The sequence below is a fragment of the Triplophysa dalaica genome, chromosome 22, assembly GCF_015846415.1.
Source record: "Triplophysa dalaica isolate WHDGS20190420 chromosome 22, ASM1584641v1, whole genome shotgun sequence".
NCBI lineage: Eukaryota > Metazoa > Chordata > Actinopteri > Cypriniformes > Nemacheilidae > Triplophysa > Triplophysa dalaica.
This window is the reverse complement of record NC_079563.1, coordinates 6,058,761-6,079,161: the sequence shown is the minus strand read 5'-3', so window position 1 is coordinate 6,079,161 and position 20,401 is coordinate 6,058,761. Positions and strand designations below refer to the sequence as shown.

Sequence of the window (20,401 nt, the reverse complement as noted above, 5' to 3'; positions counted from 1 at the left end):
TTATTATAGGATTTAGTGAACGTTACTTTAAAATATAAAAGGTTATTATTATGTAAATGCGACCATACAAGCACCGGAAGGAAGCTTTTTTTGCCGGAAGGAACTCAACAAGAAGATTTTTACTTAAAATAAAAAACAATTCTTTTTAGTTAAACAAAACTAAGTTTACATTCAGCAGTTATAAAATGTATTGTAATGTATATTTATTTACATATGCAATATATGTTTTCATCAACTCTTAAATACATGAATAAAGATGACGTTATTGAAACGGGACCAATCGGCGCTCGCGTGCTTTGTCGCAGGATTTTCGAGTCATTCATTCAGCTGCTTTAGCTTTTAGCTGCACGGCTAACTGCTAGCCATCAACATGATACCCGTGTTTTGTTGTTGAGCAGAAATGTTCAAACTTATACTACTGAATGGGACAGACGGCGAATCTTAACCCTCAGGTGAGATGTTTGATGTATTTACAGATAGTGATTATGGATTTAAACGCTAATCTGATCAATGCAGTAAAGCGACATTCGAGTTCCCCACAATAACAGAAACAAAACATTTGCATGAACATTTAGACGTCACTGTGTGTTTTCTTAACTTCAATATAACATAGAGAATTTATCATATTTATTAATAAAACACTTTAGGAAATTATCCTCCAAAAAAAGTTCACTTCTCAAGATCCAGTGAGTCTGAAGCAATAAGTTACTTAACGTTAATGTAATTTGGCACACACAAACTCAATTCAACAAATTGACGTTTCTACAGCCAGGTAAACCAAGATGCCTCACAGTATTCTCAAGAACACTCATTACATTGAGTTGGGCAGCTATCAGTACTGGCCCGTGCTTGTGCCAAGAGGGATCAGACTGTACACCTATGAGCAGATCCCAGTGTTTCTAAAGGAGAATCCATACATCACAGATGGATACCGAGCACACCTGCCATCAAAGCTGTGCCTTAAAAGGTGAGTTTTCTTTGATGTTTTTTTGTTTGTGCAGGTTTGTAGCTAGCCAGCACACTGATTGTTTTTGCATGCATCCCGCAGCATGTTCGTTCTGTCCAATGAGACCGTAAACATCTGGAGTCATCTGCTCGGGTTCCTCCTGTTCTTCTTGTTGGCCGTGAAGGACATGGTAACGGTTCTTCCGTCCGCAGGGGCATCACGAGAGGATTATGTGATTTATTCAATAGGACTCTTTTGTTTTCAGGTAATTTACACAAATAAATGGAAGGATATATGTGGAAATGCATGGTTTAAAGTTCCTAGATAGAATTTATTAAGATTGTGTTGTTATAAAAGGAATTCATCTGTCTGTGTCAATATACTAACATTTAATTTTTTGTTATTAGGTGTGCATGTTGTGCTCTGTGGGCTACCACTTGTTTTGTTGCCACCGCTCAGAGAAAACGTGTCGCCGCTGGCTTGCGCTGGATTATGCTGGAATATCTGTGGGGATTTTGGGATGTTATGTGCCTGGAGTCTTCTATGCCTTCTACTGCAACAGTGTATGATTTGTCTCCATTAAATGGGATTCAGGGCAGGGGGGTTTCTGTTTTTAAATTATTTAAATGAGTTCTTGTTATTCTACACTTAAGAGGATAGTTCAACCAAAGATAAACATTTCATTTATTCACCCTCATTACATTCCAAACCTGTATGACTTTCTTCGGCAGTACACTAAAGATGATATTTTGAAGAATGTATACAATACTCCTGAGACATTACTCAAAATATCTTCTTCACGTGATCAGTGACGTCTTACGCTTTGATATTAGACACAATAACTTGACTGCTTCATATTCTGCTTCACAAATTTCACGAACACTTGTTCGATTGTCTTTTTCGCTTCAGTAGTGAATTGGGACTTCAACTGTCACAGGTGAAAGAATATCCCAAATGCTGCAAAAGTAGGAAATAATAAAGAATAGCCTCGCACTATTGAACACGTCCTGTTCCTTAATAGAAATCTTTCGATTTTTCTATTACCCACAAAAGAAAATGTTAAGTCCCCAGTTCACAATCAAGGCACAGTTATACAATATTTAGTCATGTTTGTCACATGAGCCTCGCTTACACACTAAAAGGACTAAGACAAAAGCTTTTGTGAATAACTGCATATGCTGATCGAAGCACGTTTATGAAAATGTTGTTTTGTTCTATTTATTGATTATTTTTAAATTATGTATGTAAAGCCTAGGCCTGTATGCTACAGAAACACTTAAATATAATTCTTTTTTTTTTATGTAAAGTGCTCTATTACATGAAACATAAAAAATATTAATGGACACAGACAGCTTTTCCACCCTTTGACCACAAGATGGCGCTAGTTTCCCTTTTTTTGAAAAGCTTCAAGTAACAAACCATTAATGATACACTTGAGGGGAAAGCCATGACGCTTCAAAAAGCTTAATTTCACCATCACTACAGAATAGTCATTTAAAAGTTTTGAATGACATGAGTGTAAATAAAAGGATGACAGAATTTTTATTTTTGGTTGAACTATCCCTTTAAACGCATTTCATTCTTGTAAGGCTCTCAAAGAATCAACCCAACATCTATTTTGATTGATCTTTGGTTTAACTAAATTTTGATTTAAGAATTTCTTTAAATTCCATATGAAATGCCTTGAATATTCCATGTTTTCAAAACTAGCAACACATTTTAATTTAATTTCTTAGTTTTGGAGGCAGGTGTATCTGCTGACAGTGCTGGCTTTGATCCTGGCTGTGTTTGCTGCTCAAATTCACCCGCACTACCTCACGCAGCAGTGGCAGAAACTGCGATCTGCAATGTTCTGCTCCGTTGCCGGTTACGGGATAATCCCGGCCTGCCATTGGGTCTGGCTTAATGGAGGATTTAGCGCAGATATCGTACAGGTGATGTTTTTCATCGTTGGCTCATGAAATGTATTAATGCATAGTTCTACCAGTGAATATACATGAACATTCTGTTTAATTATGTGTACAGGTCACGTTAACTTCTCTTTCTTTGTGTTTGTGCAGGCGTTTTTTCCTCGAGTCCTGATCATGTATCTGATTGCTGCCTCAGCATTCCTGTTCTACATCAGTAAAATCCCAGAACGCTACTTTCCAGGTATTGTTCTATTAACAATTTATACAATCTACTGTACATACTACACTATACATTCTAAATACTATACATATAGTGCACTATACAATATAAATGTGTAATTAACTATCCATTTATTGTTTTTTCACCACGTCTGAAATATGTCACTCATTTTGTTGTTATGGCATATTCAGAACATTGATTATATAATTTAATCAGTCCTTATTATTACTGTATTTCATATCCAAAATGTAGTTGTTGGATTTTTATATATATATTTTTTTGAATCACACCAAAATAATCAAAGATAGTATTTTTTCATATTGTATGATGCATTACATCATTTAATAAAGAACTGCTTGAATTTAAGAGCAAAAATTCACATATTTTGTTGTTATCTATCCTTCCAGGTCAGCTGAACTATCTTGGCGCCAGTCATCAGTTCTGGCATGTGCTGGTGGTGGTCATGTTCTATTGGTGGCACCAGACTGCCATCTACATCATGAACTTCAGACACAATCAGCCCTGCACAGACAGCAGCGGTTAATACAGCAGTCACATACGGTCTTGCAGATATCATGCTTAAAATCATCCGAGCCTTGTGTACGCATTATATAAATGTATTAAACGCATTTGTTTTTTGTGGGCATTATTTTGCATTGTGGGTATGCTTGAGTCACACTGTGAAACTTTACCTCTCATTTGCCTTGGAACTCCATATCGCGAGGTTAAGTGAAATCTATTTCATTTGTTAATTCTCTGCTGAACAAACATCAGTTTTCTCTGCTGCACATACGGTGCCCTTATCTGTTACTATGTGTACTTTTTGTAATGAGCTTTTTACATGTGGTGTTATTGGGGGATCTGAAACTGTACTGTATATGCTGGAGTATTTCGTATTTAAATGATATTCAGAATCATTGTTTTGTGGTTGATAAATGGTTATTTGTTATTTTAAGTAAAAAAAGGTTTGTTTTGAGTACATTAAGCATTAGAAACTGGTTTTAAGATTTTAATAATGTGAAAGCAAGTAACGCTGACTATGAATAACGGTCCATAATGGTGGACATGAACTGAATTATAAACAAGAATTCAGAACTGTAGAAACTTGAGTTTTCTGTGTTTGGGGTTTTAATATTTTGGATTACTATAAAATTATTAAAATCTGAATGATTGAATTAAATGCTTTATGGTGTTTCATACAACAACAGGAAATTTAGATCAACAATTGAGAGCTGTGTTTCAATGTTGTTTATCAAAGATTTTGTGACGCTTGGATCCAGATTTTGGACATTTTCATAGCGATCTCTAGAATAATGAAGACCATTGTAATACATTGTGACATGAAACACGGTTAGAGGTGTTTCTGAGAAATGAGTTCAAGGCTTGTCTTTAAAGTTTTTTATTAATACTTGCAGGATCAACTCAATACAGAATAACAGCTATCAGTCCAAAGAGAGTGGAGCCCTCTTCTTTGTCTTACATACCTCTTTATACCCTTATTCTAATTCTCAACATCCAATCAACCATCATCATTTTTACATTCTTGCCCTTATATGGCCTTTTCTTTGTCTTCTCAATACTTTTGATTTTGTATACAGACACCTAACATCTATTAGGGGTTTAGGTGTTAACTGTTTCTCTTGAGGTGCTATAGAGATACATTTCTTAAATAATTTTTTTAATCTTCAAGTCGTAGGCACATTTCTACCATGACTGACTTTACTGAAAAAATATATTATAGTCAAAATAAAAGAGACCACTTATATATGTATGTAAATGCATAACTGGCTTTCTAAAGAATGATTGAATAAAACATTACTGAACATAAGTAAAATTTCCATTACACAGGATATAATCAAATTATAAAAACTTTTGGCATCCCTATACAGATTTAAATGATTTTTAACCCTTAAATTGTAGTTCACTGCCAACTGCTGGATCAAGAATATACAACACAGTGAAGACACCGTAGTTAATACATATCAAGATCAATGTTTATTATTGAATTACTGTAATAATTAATTTTCACAATGTAAGCGCATACAATTGTTTAGCTCTGACAAAGAAAAATGATTAATCGGCCTACAAATATCATTAGAGGTAAAGGTTATAAAACCCAGCTATATAAACTATGATTGTAAAAAAATCCTGTTAGATTAAGAATAATGTTAATAAGGGTCTTCTGATATATTCTTATATTTTTTTTAAACATTCACTGACACCTTCACATAGTTGGAATAGTTTTGGATATGTATGTTTGGCTCAGGCTTTGCCATCTTCCCCACAGATCTTCAGCAGTGTTTGCCGATAATCTCCTGATGTTTCAGACTAAATCAAAAGACACATAAAAGATTAATGTGAATTCTGACATGACAAGGGAAAATAAAACGGGTCTATGATTAATACAGCAGTTTTGTAAATTCAATGGGAATGTCATTTCACAGTGCAAAGCGTGTTTGATGGTCTTGCATAGAGGGTTTATTGCACAAAAACACACAAAGCATAAGAACTGTTATTGCTGCTATATGTTCACTTTTATTGATTCTCACCTCAATAGCAGAGTATAAAGAGCAGCCGAAAAGTTTCTTATATTCTGCCTTGATGTCCTGCAGGTCGATTTCAGACCGGCTCACTATGATCCTAGTGAGGGTGGATTCAGTGGTACCAGCACCCTGAATTAAACACAAAAATGAACTTAAAAATTTAACAATTTGTAAACCGTGCAAAGAAATAACAGAAAGAAACAGATCCAACCTTCATGCTTTTATACAGCCGCTCTGCAAAGTATGCTGGGACACTCTTCACACACTTAACTATAGAATAAAAAAGTGAAAAATTAAATTGATACATTGCGTTTGTTCAAATGTCTAACCCTGAGCAGTAGTACTGATACTTTCATTAGGAAAATGTTACTCAGACGTTACCTATAGCCACAAGAATATCCTCCAGTCTTCCAGACATCTCCTTCTCAATGCTTTCCTGAAGGGTCTTTCCACTCAAAGCCTTATATTCAACCAAAGCTAACATACAGCACAAAAGAGATTTTTAATATAGTATGCACTCATTTGATCACATTCAAATATTATTTGCAAAAGTGTGTGTTATTGAGAAAAAACACCTAATGTAGTTGGTCATACTTTGTCTGAGCTGAGGAACGCTCCTGCGGCAGAGGATGTCGATGAACTTGCTCTCGTCGGTGCCCCACTTCTTCTCCCCCGCTTCATATAAGATCTGTAGAGTAGTAAAATTTTGTCAGTTCCTCGTTTTTGAGTCTATGTTTTTCTTCTGTGAAACACAAAATGAGAAATGTCCAGTATACTGTCAATGCTGCTCTTTTCCAAACTATGAAAATGAATGGTGACCACAGTTGTCCAGCCAGATTTACAGTAAATCACAACTCTATACATCAGGCGACTTAGAATAGCATTTTAATATGCTAAATGCTTTTATGGGCTTTACAGACCGTGGTCCCCTTTCACTTTCATTGAACAGCTGACATTTTGCCAAACTAAATGCTGACATGTTATCAGGAAGATCAGCACTTTAAGAACTGGCTTCATGTTTATACATAAAAAAACATTTAGCCGTGGAAAAAAAAAATCAAAGAAGCATTTCAAAAATAATTTTCTGAATTTACTCTTTATAGGGATGTGTTTAGGTAAAATAATGTTTTTTGATTAAAGGCACAGCTTTTGATTAACAGCGGCCACTAGCGTTATATTATGGATTTGCAATGAATCGCTCAGTCCAAACACGACAGTGGCCACCATAGTACAAAAAGATGTCGTTGTCATGTTGACGCAGGGAAGAGATCATGCGGGCATTAGAAAGACTGTAGAAAGAACGATGCCTTATTAAAGAAGGATAAAAGTAAGGCAGGAGCTAGGACATATGTAAATATTATAAAGACTTTTCAGCAGACAGTCGTTTGAGAAAAAGATTGTCCCCGAGGAGGTTGCTTTGATTCAGATAAGTGTCTGAGTAACATTGGTTTCTCTTTATTTTAGAACCAAGATATGTTTTTGTTCTAATATTAGCTGTTTTATCTGGAACGGCTTTAATATTGTACTCGTCAATATACTGGAGAGAGAGCACGTTTTACTCTAATTTAATGATGAATAAATTGACATTTAATCCGTGGGTCACATATTTATATTTATGCATTTGGCAGACGCTTTTATCCAAAGCGACTTACAGTGCATTACCCTATACATGTTGACATAGGTATGTGCAATCCCCTGGGATCGAAACCACAACCTTGCAATGCTCTTACCACTGAGCTACAGGAAAGCAAGGGTCACATGCATTCGGAAACGTAGAGTACTTTCCGTACAGATCACGGATCATCCGCAATCCGTTTCATCACTATACCGCAGCGGAGAGGAAAAAGGGAAACTCGCATTGTAGAGTTGTTTGTCCATTTAAAGCCGCTGTACAAAACATGGCGGCGATTTCAATGTATGTAGGCCCGCATGTGTAGATATAAACATTTTATTCTAAGGTATTAGAAACATACAGTTTTATGACGTCTTTTATACACCTCTGAAAAAATTGTTTTGTATATGATTTTGTATTTTGCACAACCCGGAACTGTTCCTTTGATTCTGTGGACTACTAACAATGTTGCTCCAAAATTTCAAATACGAATATTATTTCTATTTGAGTTTCTTTGCAGGAAATGAAAAGTGGAGAAGCATGTTCGTATTTTTTCAGACCTCAAATACTGCAAAGAAAACAAGTTTATATTCACTTTTAAGCAATACAACATTTATATTTGTACATGTAGGCCTATTTAGGAAAAGTTCAAAAATGTATATTGTTATGTGATAACTGCGAATTGAGTTTTGTCATCCTATCAGTCTTTCACATTGCTGTTGGATGACTTTATGTCACTCCTGAGATGTTGATTGATAACAATTTGGAATATTCTCTTAATTTTTTTCTGCGACTGTAAATACAGATGAACTCTTTTAGCCGAGATACAGCGACTTGACGTAAACACCTGCACAAACAGCAGGGTCTTGACCTCACCTTGGCATCTTCTTTAGCTTTTGCTGCATCCACATTTATACTCTCGTCTCTCTTTCCCTTTTGGTCGGACAGGAAACAAATAATAAGGCAGTGCACATTATTTGAATGAATGTAAATATGATGCAGGACTATAGATTTGACTGAACCTCAGCGAGCAACACCAGGGTGGTTTCAAAGTCCCCTGACACTTCAGATTGAAGGTCGTGAATTAGGGATCTTCCTGTTTCTGTAAAACGAATAACGTAACATTTACACAACCTTTTCTTCTGCTTTCTTGAAAAAATAAGTGAAGTTAAAACACCCTTATGAAATACGAACCTGCCAAATATGCCTCAGACAAAGCCTTGATCTGAGGGTTGGAGCGGGATGCAAACAGTTCTTTCAAAACGCTTTCGTTTGTACCAGCTCCCTATGTTGACAACACAATAAATCAATAAAAGTCTGAATAATGAGATTTGTTTATTGCCAGTATATATGGCATCAGCGACAGTCAAACAAAGTACTACTTGTGATTTAAGCTACCTACATTTTTTCAAAATAATTATTTTTGTAACTTAAGAAAAGAGATTACTTTTATCGCCCGTATGAATTCTTGGCAGTCGAACTTAGCAGGTGGCTGTAACAGAGCCACCAAAACATCTTCAAATGCTCCTTGAGTGTCCCCTTCCAAGTCATCACTAAGAGTCTAAAATAAAAAAAACATGAGAGTTTTTATTCAAAAGGCAAACAATCTATACTGTATGTGTCAGATCACATTAAGCCTTTACCCTTCCTGTTGCCTCTTGGTACGCTTTACAGATCAGCTGACGCTGGGCATTGCTTCTTTGAGTTAGAATTTCAATAATAGTCTTCTCTGTTGTCCCTGAAGAATTACAAACGCAAACACACATTTACACACACATACACTGACTCACTGTTACAAAACAATGATCATCCAATAGTAAACCTCTGGCCTGTGTGCACAGTAATATCTTCAGGGGTATAAAACCACACCTTTGCTTGCTAACTTAATGACTTACCAATGCCCTCAATAGCTTTCCTTAAAGCAGCGGCATCCTCGCTTGGGTTAAAGCCCGGCTTTTCTTTAACGGTCCCACGTGCTGTTGACTACATGGGTTATGGGTAAACATCAAACTACATTTTCATGATCTAATACATCAGGAAGATATCTGCACTTAAAATCCCTTATTCATCCTCGTGTTGTTTAAAACTCGCTTATGAATCGTTTCTTCAGCAGAACACAAACGAAGATATTTGGAGAAATGTCAATGGGGTCCGGTGTTCGGTTACCAACGTTTCCCAACATATGTTCTTTTGTGATCAGCAGAAGAAAGAAAGTCATACAGGTTTGGAATGACATGAGGAGGAATTAATGATGAAAGAATTGTATTTTTGCGCACTATCCCTTTAAGGGTGATAACACAGGAACACATATTGGCAATCTTACAGTAACAGTAAGAGAGGAGGGGGAGTCCAGGAGGAGATCCAAATCATCCTACAAAAAAGTACATACTTTGATTAAAAGCGTATTTATTTTAATCAAATATTGGATCATATTTCACAAGAACTCCTTTAACATATGCCTAGCCTACATAATCAATACATGTTATTCTTTTAGACATTAGATTGATGATGTATAGGATTACACGTAGCCCACACTTACCCAAACAGACGACATTACAGATGTTTGCGGGTTTTATTTCTGTAATATAACAAACATATTCTTTATATTCTTTACACGTTTGAAGAAACCATTAATAGATTGTCTCTACGTTACCCCGACAATCGCATGTTTATACAACGTTACAAGTTCAAATCATGATCCGCTACACATTTCACCGTAGGATGAAGCTAACGCAACAACACATTTAAACACGATTAAAGCATTGCGGCAACACATTATGACAAACAATTCGTTGATAAATGCACGATTGACAATACAAACCGTTTAAATCGCACAACTTTACCTTCAGAAAACGTCTCTTCGTCCAGAGCAAGCCACACCTTTCACAACTCTGTGTGCATCAGCTTGCAAAGCCGGAGGCTGCACTTTCAGGACCGCATTTCTAGGACCCCAAGTTTTTAGCCACAAGACAACGAAGTCGAGGAGTGTGAGAATCAAATGTTATTCTTTTTTTTCGTTTAACATTAAAAACAATTGTGATTTTTTATTGGGAAGATTATGTAGCCGAAGTTCGTTGCTTACAGTCTTGAATGCACTTTATAGCCACAGTATAAGCGTCTAATGCTTTAAAACGAGTTGTATATTCATTTAACGAATATATATATATGTTGATTTAGTGACTATGGGAGGATTTGTAATCCTAGGCCAAGCCAGCACAATAAACTGTATCACTTCGTTGTGAAACCTTGTTAATAATAAATTAATAAATTAAGTGAATTATTAATCTTACTGTTTTAATTGTCACGTGCTCACAGTCAACATGGGTTACCCCACGATGCATGTTATGAGCGGTTTCATTTTGACAATATTTTTATTTTATATTGATACATTTGACATCATAACAATTGACATGACAAAAGATGAATAATTTAGTACTGAGCTTCGGCCTTGTGATCACTATCTTTTAAATATGCAATTTAAAATTAGAGAGTTAAACATGTTCATTATTTCATTCACTAATTTTACTTCTCTCTCTTTCTCTTTATGCTTTTATCTCTTAGGAGTTAATGAAAACGTCGTCTGTGAAGTTGGTGAATTTAACTAAGTTGATCATATGAAGTGGTGCATGAATGGGGTTCGTGTAAACATTTGTTTTGTGTGTGTTCAACTTTTATTTTTTATAGTTTATTAAATATACATCTTAAATTTTCCCCCAGTCATCCTCTGTCTGCACTCTGTACTTGAAATGTGATTTATTTAGTGACTGAAACGTTTATACAATGATTTATTGTTTATTTTACTTGATGTGTTGTTATATTATGCTAGTAAGTCACAATAATTACTGAACATCAAGCTGTTAGCAATAAGTTTTGATTGCAAGAATAAAAGTAGTATTTGTGTGAAATAAACTTTTAAGAACTCTCAAGTAGTTCGAATTGGGTGGAAATACTGTCTTTTGTACTTTTTTTGTCCTCAAAAACTGGGGTCCTTGGGCCTGCTGTTCTCTGAACTCCCATCGGTAGGGGACGCTGTCACAAACAAGGGTCCTAGAAGTGCGGTCACGAAAGTATTGGGCCACATGATATTGGAGTGACTACGCCCAAACTAACTGCTCACAGGATGTGAGATCAAAGGGGATCACATTCTTGCCTGGACTCTCGCCCAGAGCAGGACTTTTACTTTCTATATGAGTAAACATTTTGCTTCCTTAATTCAGATATTAAAAAGTTGCAGGTCCTATGTTTTAGACCTTTAAGTAACGGGAAGTGATCTTGTAGTATTGCCCAATAAATCACATCAGATGTACATACATCCCACTATCAGATAGATGTAAAATAGATGCATGAGTAGCAGATGCTGTGAAAAGTGAAAAATCGACCACGAGGGGGCGCTGGAATCGCAACTAAGAATATACATAAACTCAGCTCATTTTATTCCACAATTTGTCTCCTGCCTGCTGTTCTTTCCCTTTATCTCTGTATCTGCCTTGTGCTTGATCTGAACTCACAATATGATATTTTAGAAACATACTTAGTCACATCCTGTGACTAACACTCCACTATCTCACTGCTGATGGTTGTCCAGTAGGAGGAAGTAAGCATCTCTTGTAGTTTATGACCGAGGGTTGCTGTTTGTTTCATCATTTGTAGCTCTTGTAGGAAAGATGATTGACACTGTAGAGACTCAACACTGTAAAACATTGAAGAGAAGATGTTTATATTTATCATACTTTATTATACTTTACATTCGTAGACACAGTAACACAGAGAGGATAATACGAGTAGTGCTTTCAGTTTTTATTTATTTGAAAACTGTTTTTTTTCAACATTAAATTTACTTAAAAAAAAAGCAATCAAAGGTTCATTTAAATGATTCCATTTGTAGAAATTCATTTATTGATTTAGAAATGTAATAGAGAACAGGACAAAGGTCACAAGCCATGTAGATCTACAATATACTAAGTCTTGTTTAGCAAAGTTATGCGATCATGTAAATAATGTGATTATCTGATTCATTTATCTCGCTGTTTTTTTAAAAATACTCAGACTTTTGCTATTTTATATCCGTCATGATCCTGTCCTCTTTATAGTGTTTTTTCTAGTTCAGGCTGACAGGATCATGACATCCCCATGTCTGTTGTCTTAGCCCCGTCCCTTTGATTCCTTATTCTTGTCTTGTCCTGTTGCCCCTGGTCTCTAAAGTCAAGTTTTGTTATGTTAAAGTTTTTCGTTCTTGTTTTCCCCCCTCGATGCATTTAGTCCATTTATTTTTAAAACTGAATATTACACATCTGATTTCTAGCATGTACATGTATAACCCGTGATATGCACAAAGGGTAGAGGTGCAGAAAAGTATTATTGGTGGTGTTTTTTCTTTTTTAAATATAAAAGTTAGATCAGATCAGATGTTTACTGCATTTTAAAAGCCATATACTCAATATTGAGCAGAATTAAGAATTAACAGTCCCATGTCTTATGCGGCCCCTTGGGATTAATTGCACTCCCCTGAATTAGAGGAATATTTGAAAGAGAAGTCAAGAATAAAATGTATTTGTACTTTAAAGTATTATAACAATTTGACTTATGACAGTGTGCAAATGTTTTGCCTTTTTTTTTTTTTCAATTCAAAAGTGTTTGTAAAACGCAGAGCGAGAACAATGTAAAGAAATTTTACATTTAAAAATGTTCTAAAACTGTAATAATAGTAGTACACAAGATAAAACACCAATCAAAATTATACAATAAAATACTATATCTGGAGTGTCTGATTTTATCAAACGTGGAACTTGAAAAGTTTGGGAACCACTCAATTTAGTTGTTCAATGACAACTAGAGCCCCTTGCAAATTGCGAATATAGTTGCTTTCCGTTGTCTCCCTCTGCTGGTCATTTAAGCAAATTACAAAATTGGTTCCATTTTCAAACCCCGATCATCAAGAAAATTTCTATGATTGAAGAATGGAAAAAGAATGAGAACCAGAGAGCTTGATGAAAGACTAGATTTTTTGATTCAGCTCTTCTTTTTCAAGGGCTGTTGAGTATTACAACGTCACTGAATCACCTGTTCTCCACACCACTGGTGTGGATACATTAATATTTCAATTTCAAGACGACTCATCTAAGTGTATGTAAAACACTAGTCCTCTTTTATCTATATTCTAATCTTCATTGCAGCACCCTTGAGGAAATTGTCAGTTGTCAGCTGATCCTGGCCGGAATAACTTCTTGAGTGCAGATTGTGCCAGAACTGTGGGATAGTCTTTACCAGAGAGCCCATGAGATCATGGGCTCTGAGAAAATTGTTGCAAAGCTGCTAGATACATGTCTAGTTAGACCCAGATTTTTGAGTCAATTACTTACATGTATGAAATGTGATATTGAAATCCTCCCCGAGGATGAGTGAGAACAATGGAACATTTGGGATAAAAAAATCAATCTGGTACAGAAGATTAAACTTATTTTACTGGAGCACATCAGTTAGAATTTAATTTTAGATTGCTTTGTCCATTTTTTCTATTGTATTATTTTTTTATCTATATAAAGGAAATACACTTTAGGGAAACCTGTTTTTAGATGTTGAGCTAATATCTTTATTACTCCACAAAGATGGTTACAAAAGATGCTTATATTTTTTGGCACTTCAGGAATTTATGGCGTCTAACTTTTCAGATGTCACACATCTTCTCTCAGCTGTGTTATGAAGGAAATTACATAGTCTACTTTCAGATCTATTTCACAATAGGTGACCTTGGAAAAAGTTGTATATTTTTTTGTAATTTGTAACTTTTTTAGAATCCGAAAGGAAGTTGCCGCGGCCACACACACACATACATATCTCTGGATATTACTTCGCTTTATGACTTGAAAGCTGTTTCATACATGTTTCAAGATGGGATGAAAATGCAATTTCAATATCAAATTCTAACAAAAAATTTAATTAAAGTTAATAAAAAAATGAAAACCAATGTCTTACATAGGGAAAAAATGAATTACCGGATCCCATGAGAATATGATTGTACTTGTTGTTCTTTCTGTTACCACATGATGGCGTCCTATCTAAATGGGATTGATGGTAAACATACACATACACACACACACACACACACACACACACAAAGTGGGTAAAATAAGTATTGAACATGTCACCACTTTGTCAGTAAACATGTTTCACAAGGTGCTGTTAACATGAAATTTTCACCAGATCTTGGTAACAATCAAAGTAATCCATACATACAAAGAAAACAAGAACAAATAAGTTCAGAAATTGTGTAAAGAATGGAATGACAAAGGGAAAAAGTATTGAACACTTTTACTGATTGACTTATTCAATACTTCGCACACAAGCCTTTGCTGGTATTGACAGCTTCAAGACGCCTCCTGTATGGAAAAATTTGTCCAATCTGGTGAAACGTAACAGCACCTCGAGAAATCTATTGAGTGAGAAAAATGGTGACGTGTTCAATCATTATTTTACCCGCTGTATAATAATAAAGATGTTGTTGCAGCATCCATTAAGCCTTAACTAGACTGAACCACAGCTAAACTAGACGATGCGAGATTGATTTGTGTCTTTAATGATCCAGGGACCACAGGAGTAACAGGCAAACAAACACTTTCCACTGGTCTTTATTTTGGCATCTTGTCTAAGAGGAAAACAAGGATTATGTTCAGGTCTCGGTGTGAAACACAAAGCATATGCTCTCCAGCTCTCCTCACATGTATTCTTCGGTTCTTTCCTCAATTTCCTGCATATGGCCGTAAGAAAAATTAGATGCAGAGAGACTATTCATTTAGAAAATGGTGCCAAAGCCTCAAGCGACATGAAATTCTCTGTCTTGTTGCCTCCTCCTGAACTAGAAACCAACGTTCTCGTCCTAAAAGGACAGTTAAACCCATCAACCTCTACACAGACGGTCCCTGACACAAGGCCTATCCTTTCGCAATGCTCATGCAAACGTATTTTAATCATCATGCAATTAATATTCCCCGGGAACGAAGGCACCAGGAACCAATTATTCAATAAGACCACCCAACCCCCAATTCTTTAACGTAACCTAGAGGACATATCTGTGCTGGAGCGCTCAGTCAACAGCGCATTCGGTCCGGTATCGACGCTATTGGTTGCGCGCAATCCTCCAGCGTTGCGCGGCGGTAATTGAGATCAGATGCGAGAGGGACCTGCGCGGAGGGTAACCTGGAAGCATTTATTTTATGGAAAAGATGTTTAGTTAAGTGCAGCGCTGTGGTCTAATGAGGCTGGACTGGGTTCTGTGATGAATATGATTGGTGAAAGCTCTGAAGGCTGGTTCCTGACTCTTTCCTTCCTTTCGCATCGGGTTACAGATTAGTAGACTTCCTGTCCATTCGGTGCATTTACCCTCTACAAGACAATCCGTTTTAATGAAGGTTATCATGTATTAGGCTAGAATGCATTAATTCTCTTTCTTCATGACCTAATGTTTGACAAGAGGAGCCCTGTAACGTATCACGGCCAGCCGGCGTGGTGTTTGTCTTATGACATTGAACTCTGGGGGCATGTTTAACTCCTTAGCATATATGCTACACATTTTGCATGTCTGACTATGACTGACAAGTGTTTTGTTCTGGGTTGTGTTAAAAAACATGTCCAGCAAATTACACCTGTGGACGAATAGTTACAACTTACAGTAAGGTTTGGGTTGGATTTATTAAGTAATGTTTAGGCCTATGAATATGTATTAATGTTAATGCATTAATGTAAACAAATAGCCTACAACTTTATTATAAAGTGTTGCCGAAAGATTATTTGCTACAAAATTCTGTCATCATTTACCTATCCTCAAATTTATTGAAACGTTGTTTTATCGTTTCCTCCCATAGCCAAATATGCAGGTTAGGTTGATGAGGATTCAAAATTGTCCCCCCAACTTGTATATAGATGGACTTGTGTATAGAACAGACAAAGAACAGTATATACAGTATTGACTATAGTAGATGCTAATACATTATTAACTGGCAAATGGATTTTCCATACATCAAAATGCATTTGAACTATAGTAACCATAGTTTTGGGGTTTACTTACAACCATAACCACAAATTCACTATGACCTTACAATAGTTTATCTATGAAGTAAACTGCAGTAATACAATAATCAATCTCCCAAAAAAGATCACTGACTTCTGCTATAGCCTAATAAAGTTATTATATTAGACTATTACATTATACTATTATTATTTTATAATACCTTGTAATATAATATAATATAGTCTTGAGATCACATTAGTGATGCATAAAACCGTGCAAGGTGAAACCAAGGTTTTTATGTTAGATATGCATTAGCCCTTATTATTATTTCAGATAAAGTTTGCGAGCAAGCCTTACGGTAGTCGTATTATTACTGATTATTTTCTTTATTATTAATCTACTAGTATTTTGACTTCTCAAAAATTCCCAATCTTTAGTTCTGGTCATAATCCATAGTGTCGACTTTCATTTGCCAATTTAAAGGCTGCCGTCAGTTTTGATCATGGACTTACTAGACCACGCTTACCCAAGTCGTGTGTCCTTCTAACTAACCTGGATGGCAGGTGCCTCCTTTCAAATAGCGAAGTAAAATCGTATTAATAATGTGCGCATAAATGCAGTGACCCCCACCCGCTCCAGCCACTGCTCATGACGCGTATCTCCGAGTCCGCGCTTTGAGACGTTGATTACGGTCTTCCCGAGGGGATATCGCGATCTGGGGAGATGGGGGTATCTGACGCTCCAGTCACTTAGGATCAAGACAGGAGCAGGAAATCGCTACGGACTTAAAGCTAAATATATAATTCCTCCCGTGCCGGTAATCACAAGGTCCAGACGATTTGAAATGACAGTTTAACCACTTCAAACTCAAAGACGTTCTGTTCAATAGGACTCATCTAATGAGCGCACCCTGCGCGCGCCTGTAATTGCACATACAGCGCAGGTTCGGGTCGTTCAGGTTGGATGGAGGGCAACCGGAAGGAAACGATTTCCACAGCATAAATTCCCTTCAAATTAAGTTTTAGTTTAGCATAAAAACAGATTTGCATTTCCAGAATGAAACACCGGGAGCAAAACAGCCGCAAAGACACAATTAAATCAAAATAGAGTTTTGGGGCATCAATGTCAGTTTATATGCTAGGCTATAGGCTAGCCCAGTGTTTCCCAACCCAGTCCTACATTAAATCAGGTGTTTCATATTGGGAGAGATCTAAAACGTCAGGGTTGCCACGTAGGACTGGGTTGGGAAACACTGGGCTAGCCGACATAGATAGGCTACTCCAACATATACGGTTAGTGTACTTCTAAAAGTTGACAAAAGTAACATAAATGCTTTATACTCTATAAACTTTTTCTGAAAACTATAGCCAAAAATATTAAATACTCATGTTACGTCAATGGGTAAAAATAACAGCAAAACCTCCAGTGTTAAATGAACACTTTTAGTGTTTATAAAATTCTCACTCAGAGTGTTAAAGCGTAACACTGAAGCCGAGTTAAAGTTAATGAGATAAATAATGTGATTGATGAAGTGATGATTGATCATTAATGATGAACACCTGCTGATAACAAACACAATCACTAAATAAAACATGAAAAATAAGAAATCAACCTGATAGTGTTTAGTGTTTCCTTTAGTTTGGCTCTTATCATTGTTAATTCTTTACTTTATTTTTGGTTAGCTGTAACAGTGTGTTAATAATGCACATTTACAACAGCAAAACAAAGCTATACATTCGTGTCCACTTATTGATGGTATTTGATACATTTATGACGTTCTTAAGCTGAATGTAGGTGTGTTTTATCATTTTCAGACTTCATTTTGCATTCCTGACTCTGAGATACAGCACTATAGTGATATATTTTATAATGAAAGTACACTCTTAATAGATTAAAAAGCCAACTGTCTGAATCAATTAGACATGAAGAATCGGTGTATGAATCTCAACAATGGTGACGGTTAACAAAAGAAAGCTAAATGCTGGAATCCATGCTGGGTAACAGTAGAAAAAAAATCATACATCATTCCCAGCATGCATTGCAGCTAAAATAAAATATATAACTTGTGTCACCATTGTTGAGATTCATAAGCTTATTCTTGATGTCTGAAAGATTTAAATTATATGTCTTTTAATTCTGTGGAAATGTATAGCTTTCATAAAAGCTTTTACTAGACAATTGTGGCACATAATTAAATGAAGAAGTCTAAATTTGATACGTCTCCTATGTTCATCACAAATGACATGATACAGTAGCTTTGAGCCAAGATAAATAACTTATGTTTGGTTTTTAAAACACCTCTAAAACACACTATTACAGCTAATTAAAATAGATGTCAAGTTTAAGAGCCAAACTAAAGGAAACACTGAACACTATTAGGGTGATTTCTTATTGTTGATGTTTTCTTCACTGATTGTGTTTGTTATCAGCAGGTGTTCATCATTAATGATCAATCATCACTTCAGTAATCACATAACTTATCTCATTAACTTTAACTCGGCTGCAGTGTTCCTTTTTAACACTCTGAGAGATAATTATATAAACACTACAAGTGTTAATGTAACACTGGAGGTTTTGCTGTGTTGTAACCAATTTAATTCTATAGTATATGTTTCGAACTCATTGCATTTGCGTAACTGCCCAATGCTTCCAGTTGAGCTACAGAAAACGCGGTAAAATCACGGTTAATTTTCAGTTTTTTTGTCAAATAAAAATGTAAAAATAATAAAACGTTGTCATTTTGATGCTAAATAGAACAACAATACGCTCGAAGTCCAATTCAGTTCGTTACATAAGCATGCGGTGGGAAAACCTAACCGGGCCATTCACGAAGGCTATCATCATGTCTGCATGTCTAACCGTTCCACACATTAAATTGTGTAATTCTTTAAAAATCGCTCAGATTGACCTCAGATCAAGAATGAATAATGCATTCGCGAGACATGAATTCGTTCCGCACTGCCTTGATGTATGCGTGACTATCAGGACAGAGAATCCGCGCTAATTTCCCTGCCACTTTGCATATGCAGCGATCGTGCCCTTATGCCACCGACATCCCGACGGAAAATCTCTTTTCATCTCCGCCAAAGTGCATCTCGCGCTTAAACTGATTGGATTCTTGATGAGGCGGTCGGGGTGGCTCGCGCACTTCAAGCGAGGACGCGTTGAGCGCGCGAGAGCCAATTCGGTGCCACTGAAGTGATTAAACGCGCTCTCGAGGCCCCGGTAACGATCTGCGCGCACGGATGCGTGCACGGACCGTAATCAGCGCACGCTGACGGGGAAAGTATAATAGCACTGCTCTGCTCTCTCGCTAGAGACCCCGCGTTGTCTGTAAAGTGCTTATATTTCCACCTAACCAGCATATCAGTGTTCTGGCATTGTCACAGGACTAAGAGGATGAATAATGCAGTTCAGATCATTTGCATGTAAACTAGGAAAGGAATGGGTTCGAATATCATTGCAAGACAAAATGACATGGGACAATCATAATGGCTTCATTGTTGTGACCCCGGCATCTGACACGGGTTAAAAGGTTAAGGTGCATATGCAGTATAGGCCTATATGTTCCTGTAATGCAAGTTTACTGTCAAGTGAAGAGTTTACAGAGCCAATTTACATGTATATGTTTTCAGCAACACAGAAGGAAAAACATTTGGCCTCCCCGCCGCCGTTCCAATCCTCTCCATCATGGTAGTGGTAAACAGAGAAACACACGGTAATCCACTTGATAAATGTCAAGTGAAATGAAGCTATCAGCTGAAAGCAATTTTCGGGGCCGTGCGCCGAGCCAGGGACTCTGGATTTTCACCCCTCCATCGATCATGCGCCTCTCTCACAGGCCAAGGTACACAATGCCCCCAAATTGCTGACATATGGACCGGGGTAACCTGCCCATTTCCTCTGCCTGCGAACTACCTCCTCTAAACTTTTTTTTATTTAGTGACCCCGTGTTTTTCTCTATTAGAGACAATGCTTTTCAGAGCCGGCAGCAGAATCAGAGTAGCTTATATAACAACGGAACAATTAGTTATTGGAAAATGTGTGCATTCATTTTTGGTAATGAAATGGTCTTTGTTTTTTTCTTTTGTTTACAACTACAAGCCAGTAGTTGTTCAATATCTTTTTTTTCTGTGGCAAGACTTTATGGCTCTTTGAAGTGAGTT

At 36.5% G+C, this 20,401-nt stretch overlaps 2 protein-coding genes across 3 annotated transcripts; one reads left to right on the top strand and one right to left on the bottom strand.

Moving 5' to 3' along the window:
- The first annotated feature begins 313 nt into the window (after window positions 1–313).
- paqr3b (progestin and adipoQ receptor family member IIIb) lies at window positions 314–4,367 on the top strand. The gene is made up of 7 exons (XM_056736720.1): window positions 314–452; window positions 769–967; window positions 1,049–1,211; window positions 1,354–1,509; window positions 2,683–2,880; window positions 3,007–3,097; window positions 3,484–4,367. The coding sequence occupies exons 2-7, from the start codon at window positions 783–785 to the stop codon at window positions 3,618–3,620; spliced, it is 930 nt and encodes a 309-aa protein (XP_056592698.1). The 5' UTR covers window positions 314–452; window positions 769–782; the 3' UTR covers window positions 3,621–4,367.
- A 681-nt stretch (window positions 4,368–5,048) lies between these two features.
- Window positions 5,049–10,170, bottom strand: anxa3b (annexin A3b). 2 transcript variants are annotated; one of them, XM_056736718.1, is made up of 14 exons: window positions 10,075–10,170; window positions 9,771–9,809; window positions 9,555–9,602; window positions 9,127–9,214; window positions 8,875–8,969; window positions 8,679–8,792; window positions 8,426–8,516; window positions 8,254–8,333; window positions 8,108–8,164; window positions 6,214–6,307; window positions 6,001–6,096; window positions 5,831–5,889; window positions 5,626–5,748; window positions 5,049–5,404 (listed from the first exon to the last, which is right to left on the bottom strand). In XM_056736718.1, the coding sequence occupies exons 2-14, from the start codon at window positions 9,783–9,785 to the stop codon at window positions 5,339–5,341; spliced, it is 1,026 nt and encodes a 341-aa protein (XP_056592696.1). In that variant the 5' UTR covers window positions 9,786–9,809; window positions 10,075–10,170; the 3' UTR covers window positions 5,049–5,338. The 2 variants fall into 2 exon arrangements, with proteins under 2 accessions (XP_056592696.1, XP_056592697.1); XM_056736719.1 differs by having other exon boundaries at window positions 10,053–10,129.
- Between the last annotated feature and the right edge of the window lie 10,231 nt (window positions 10,171–20,401).

Bases quoted from the DNA above. Each gene is read 5' to 3' on its own strand.
- paqr3b (XM_056736720.1), top strand. From the start codon at position 783: ATGCCTCACAGTATTCTCAAGAACACTCATTACATTGAGTTGGGCAGC. The intron at 968-1,048 runs GTGAGTTTTCTT...TGCATCCCGCAG, and splicing joins TCAAAGCTGTGCCTTAAAAG to CATGTTCGTTCTGTCCAATG. The intron at 2,881-3,006 runs GTGATGTTTTTC...GTGTTTGTGCAG, and splicing joins TTAGCGCAGATATCGTACAG to GCGTTTTTTCCTCGAGTCCT.
- anxa3b (XM_056736718.1), bottom strand. The intron at 9,215-9,554 runs GTAAGATTGCCA...TAACCCATGTAG, and splicing joins CCTCCTCTCTTACTGTTACT to TCAACAGCACGTGGGACCGT. The intron at 8,793-8,874 runs GTAAAGGCTTAA...TTTTTATTTTAG, and splicing joins ACCAAGAGGCAACAGGAAGG to ACTCTTAGTGATGACTTGGA.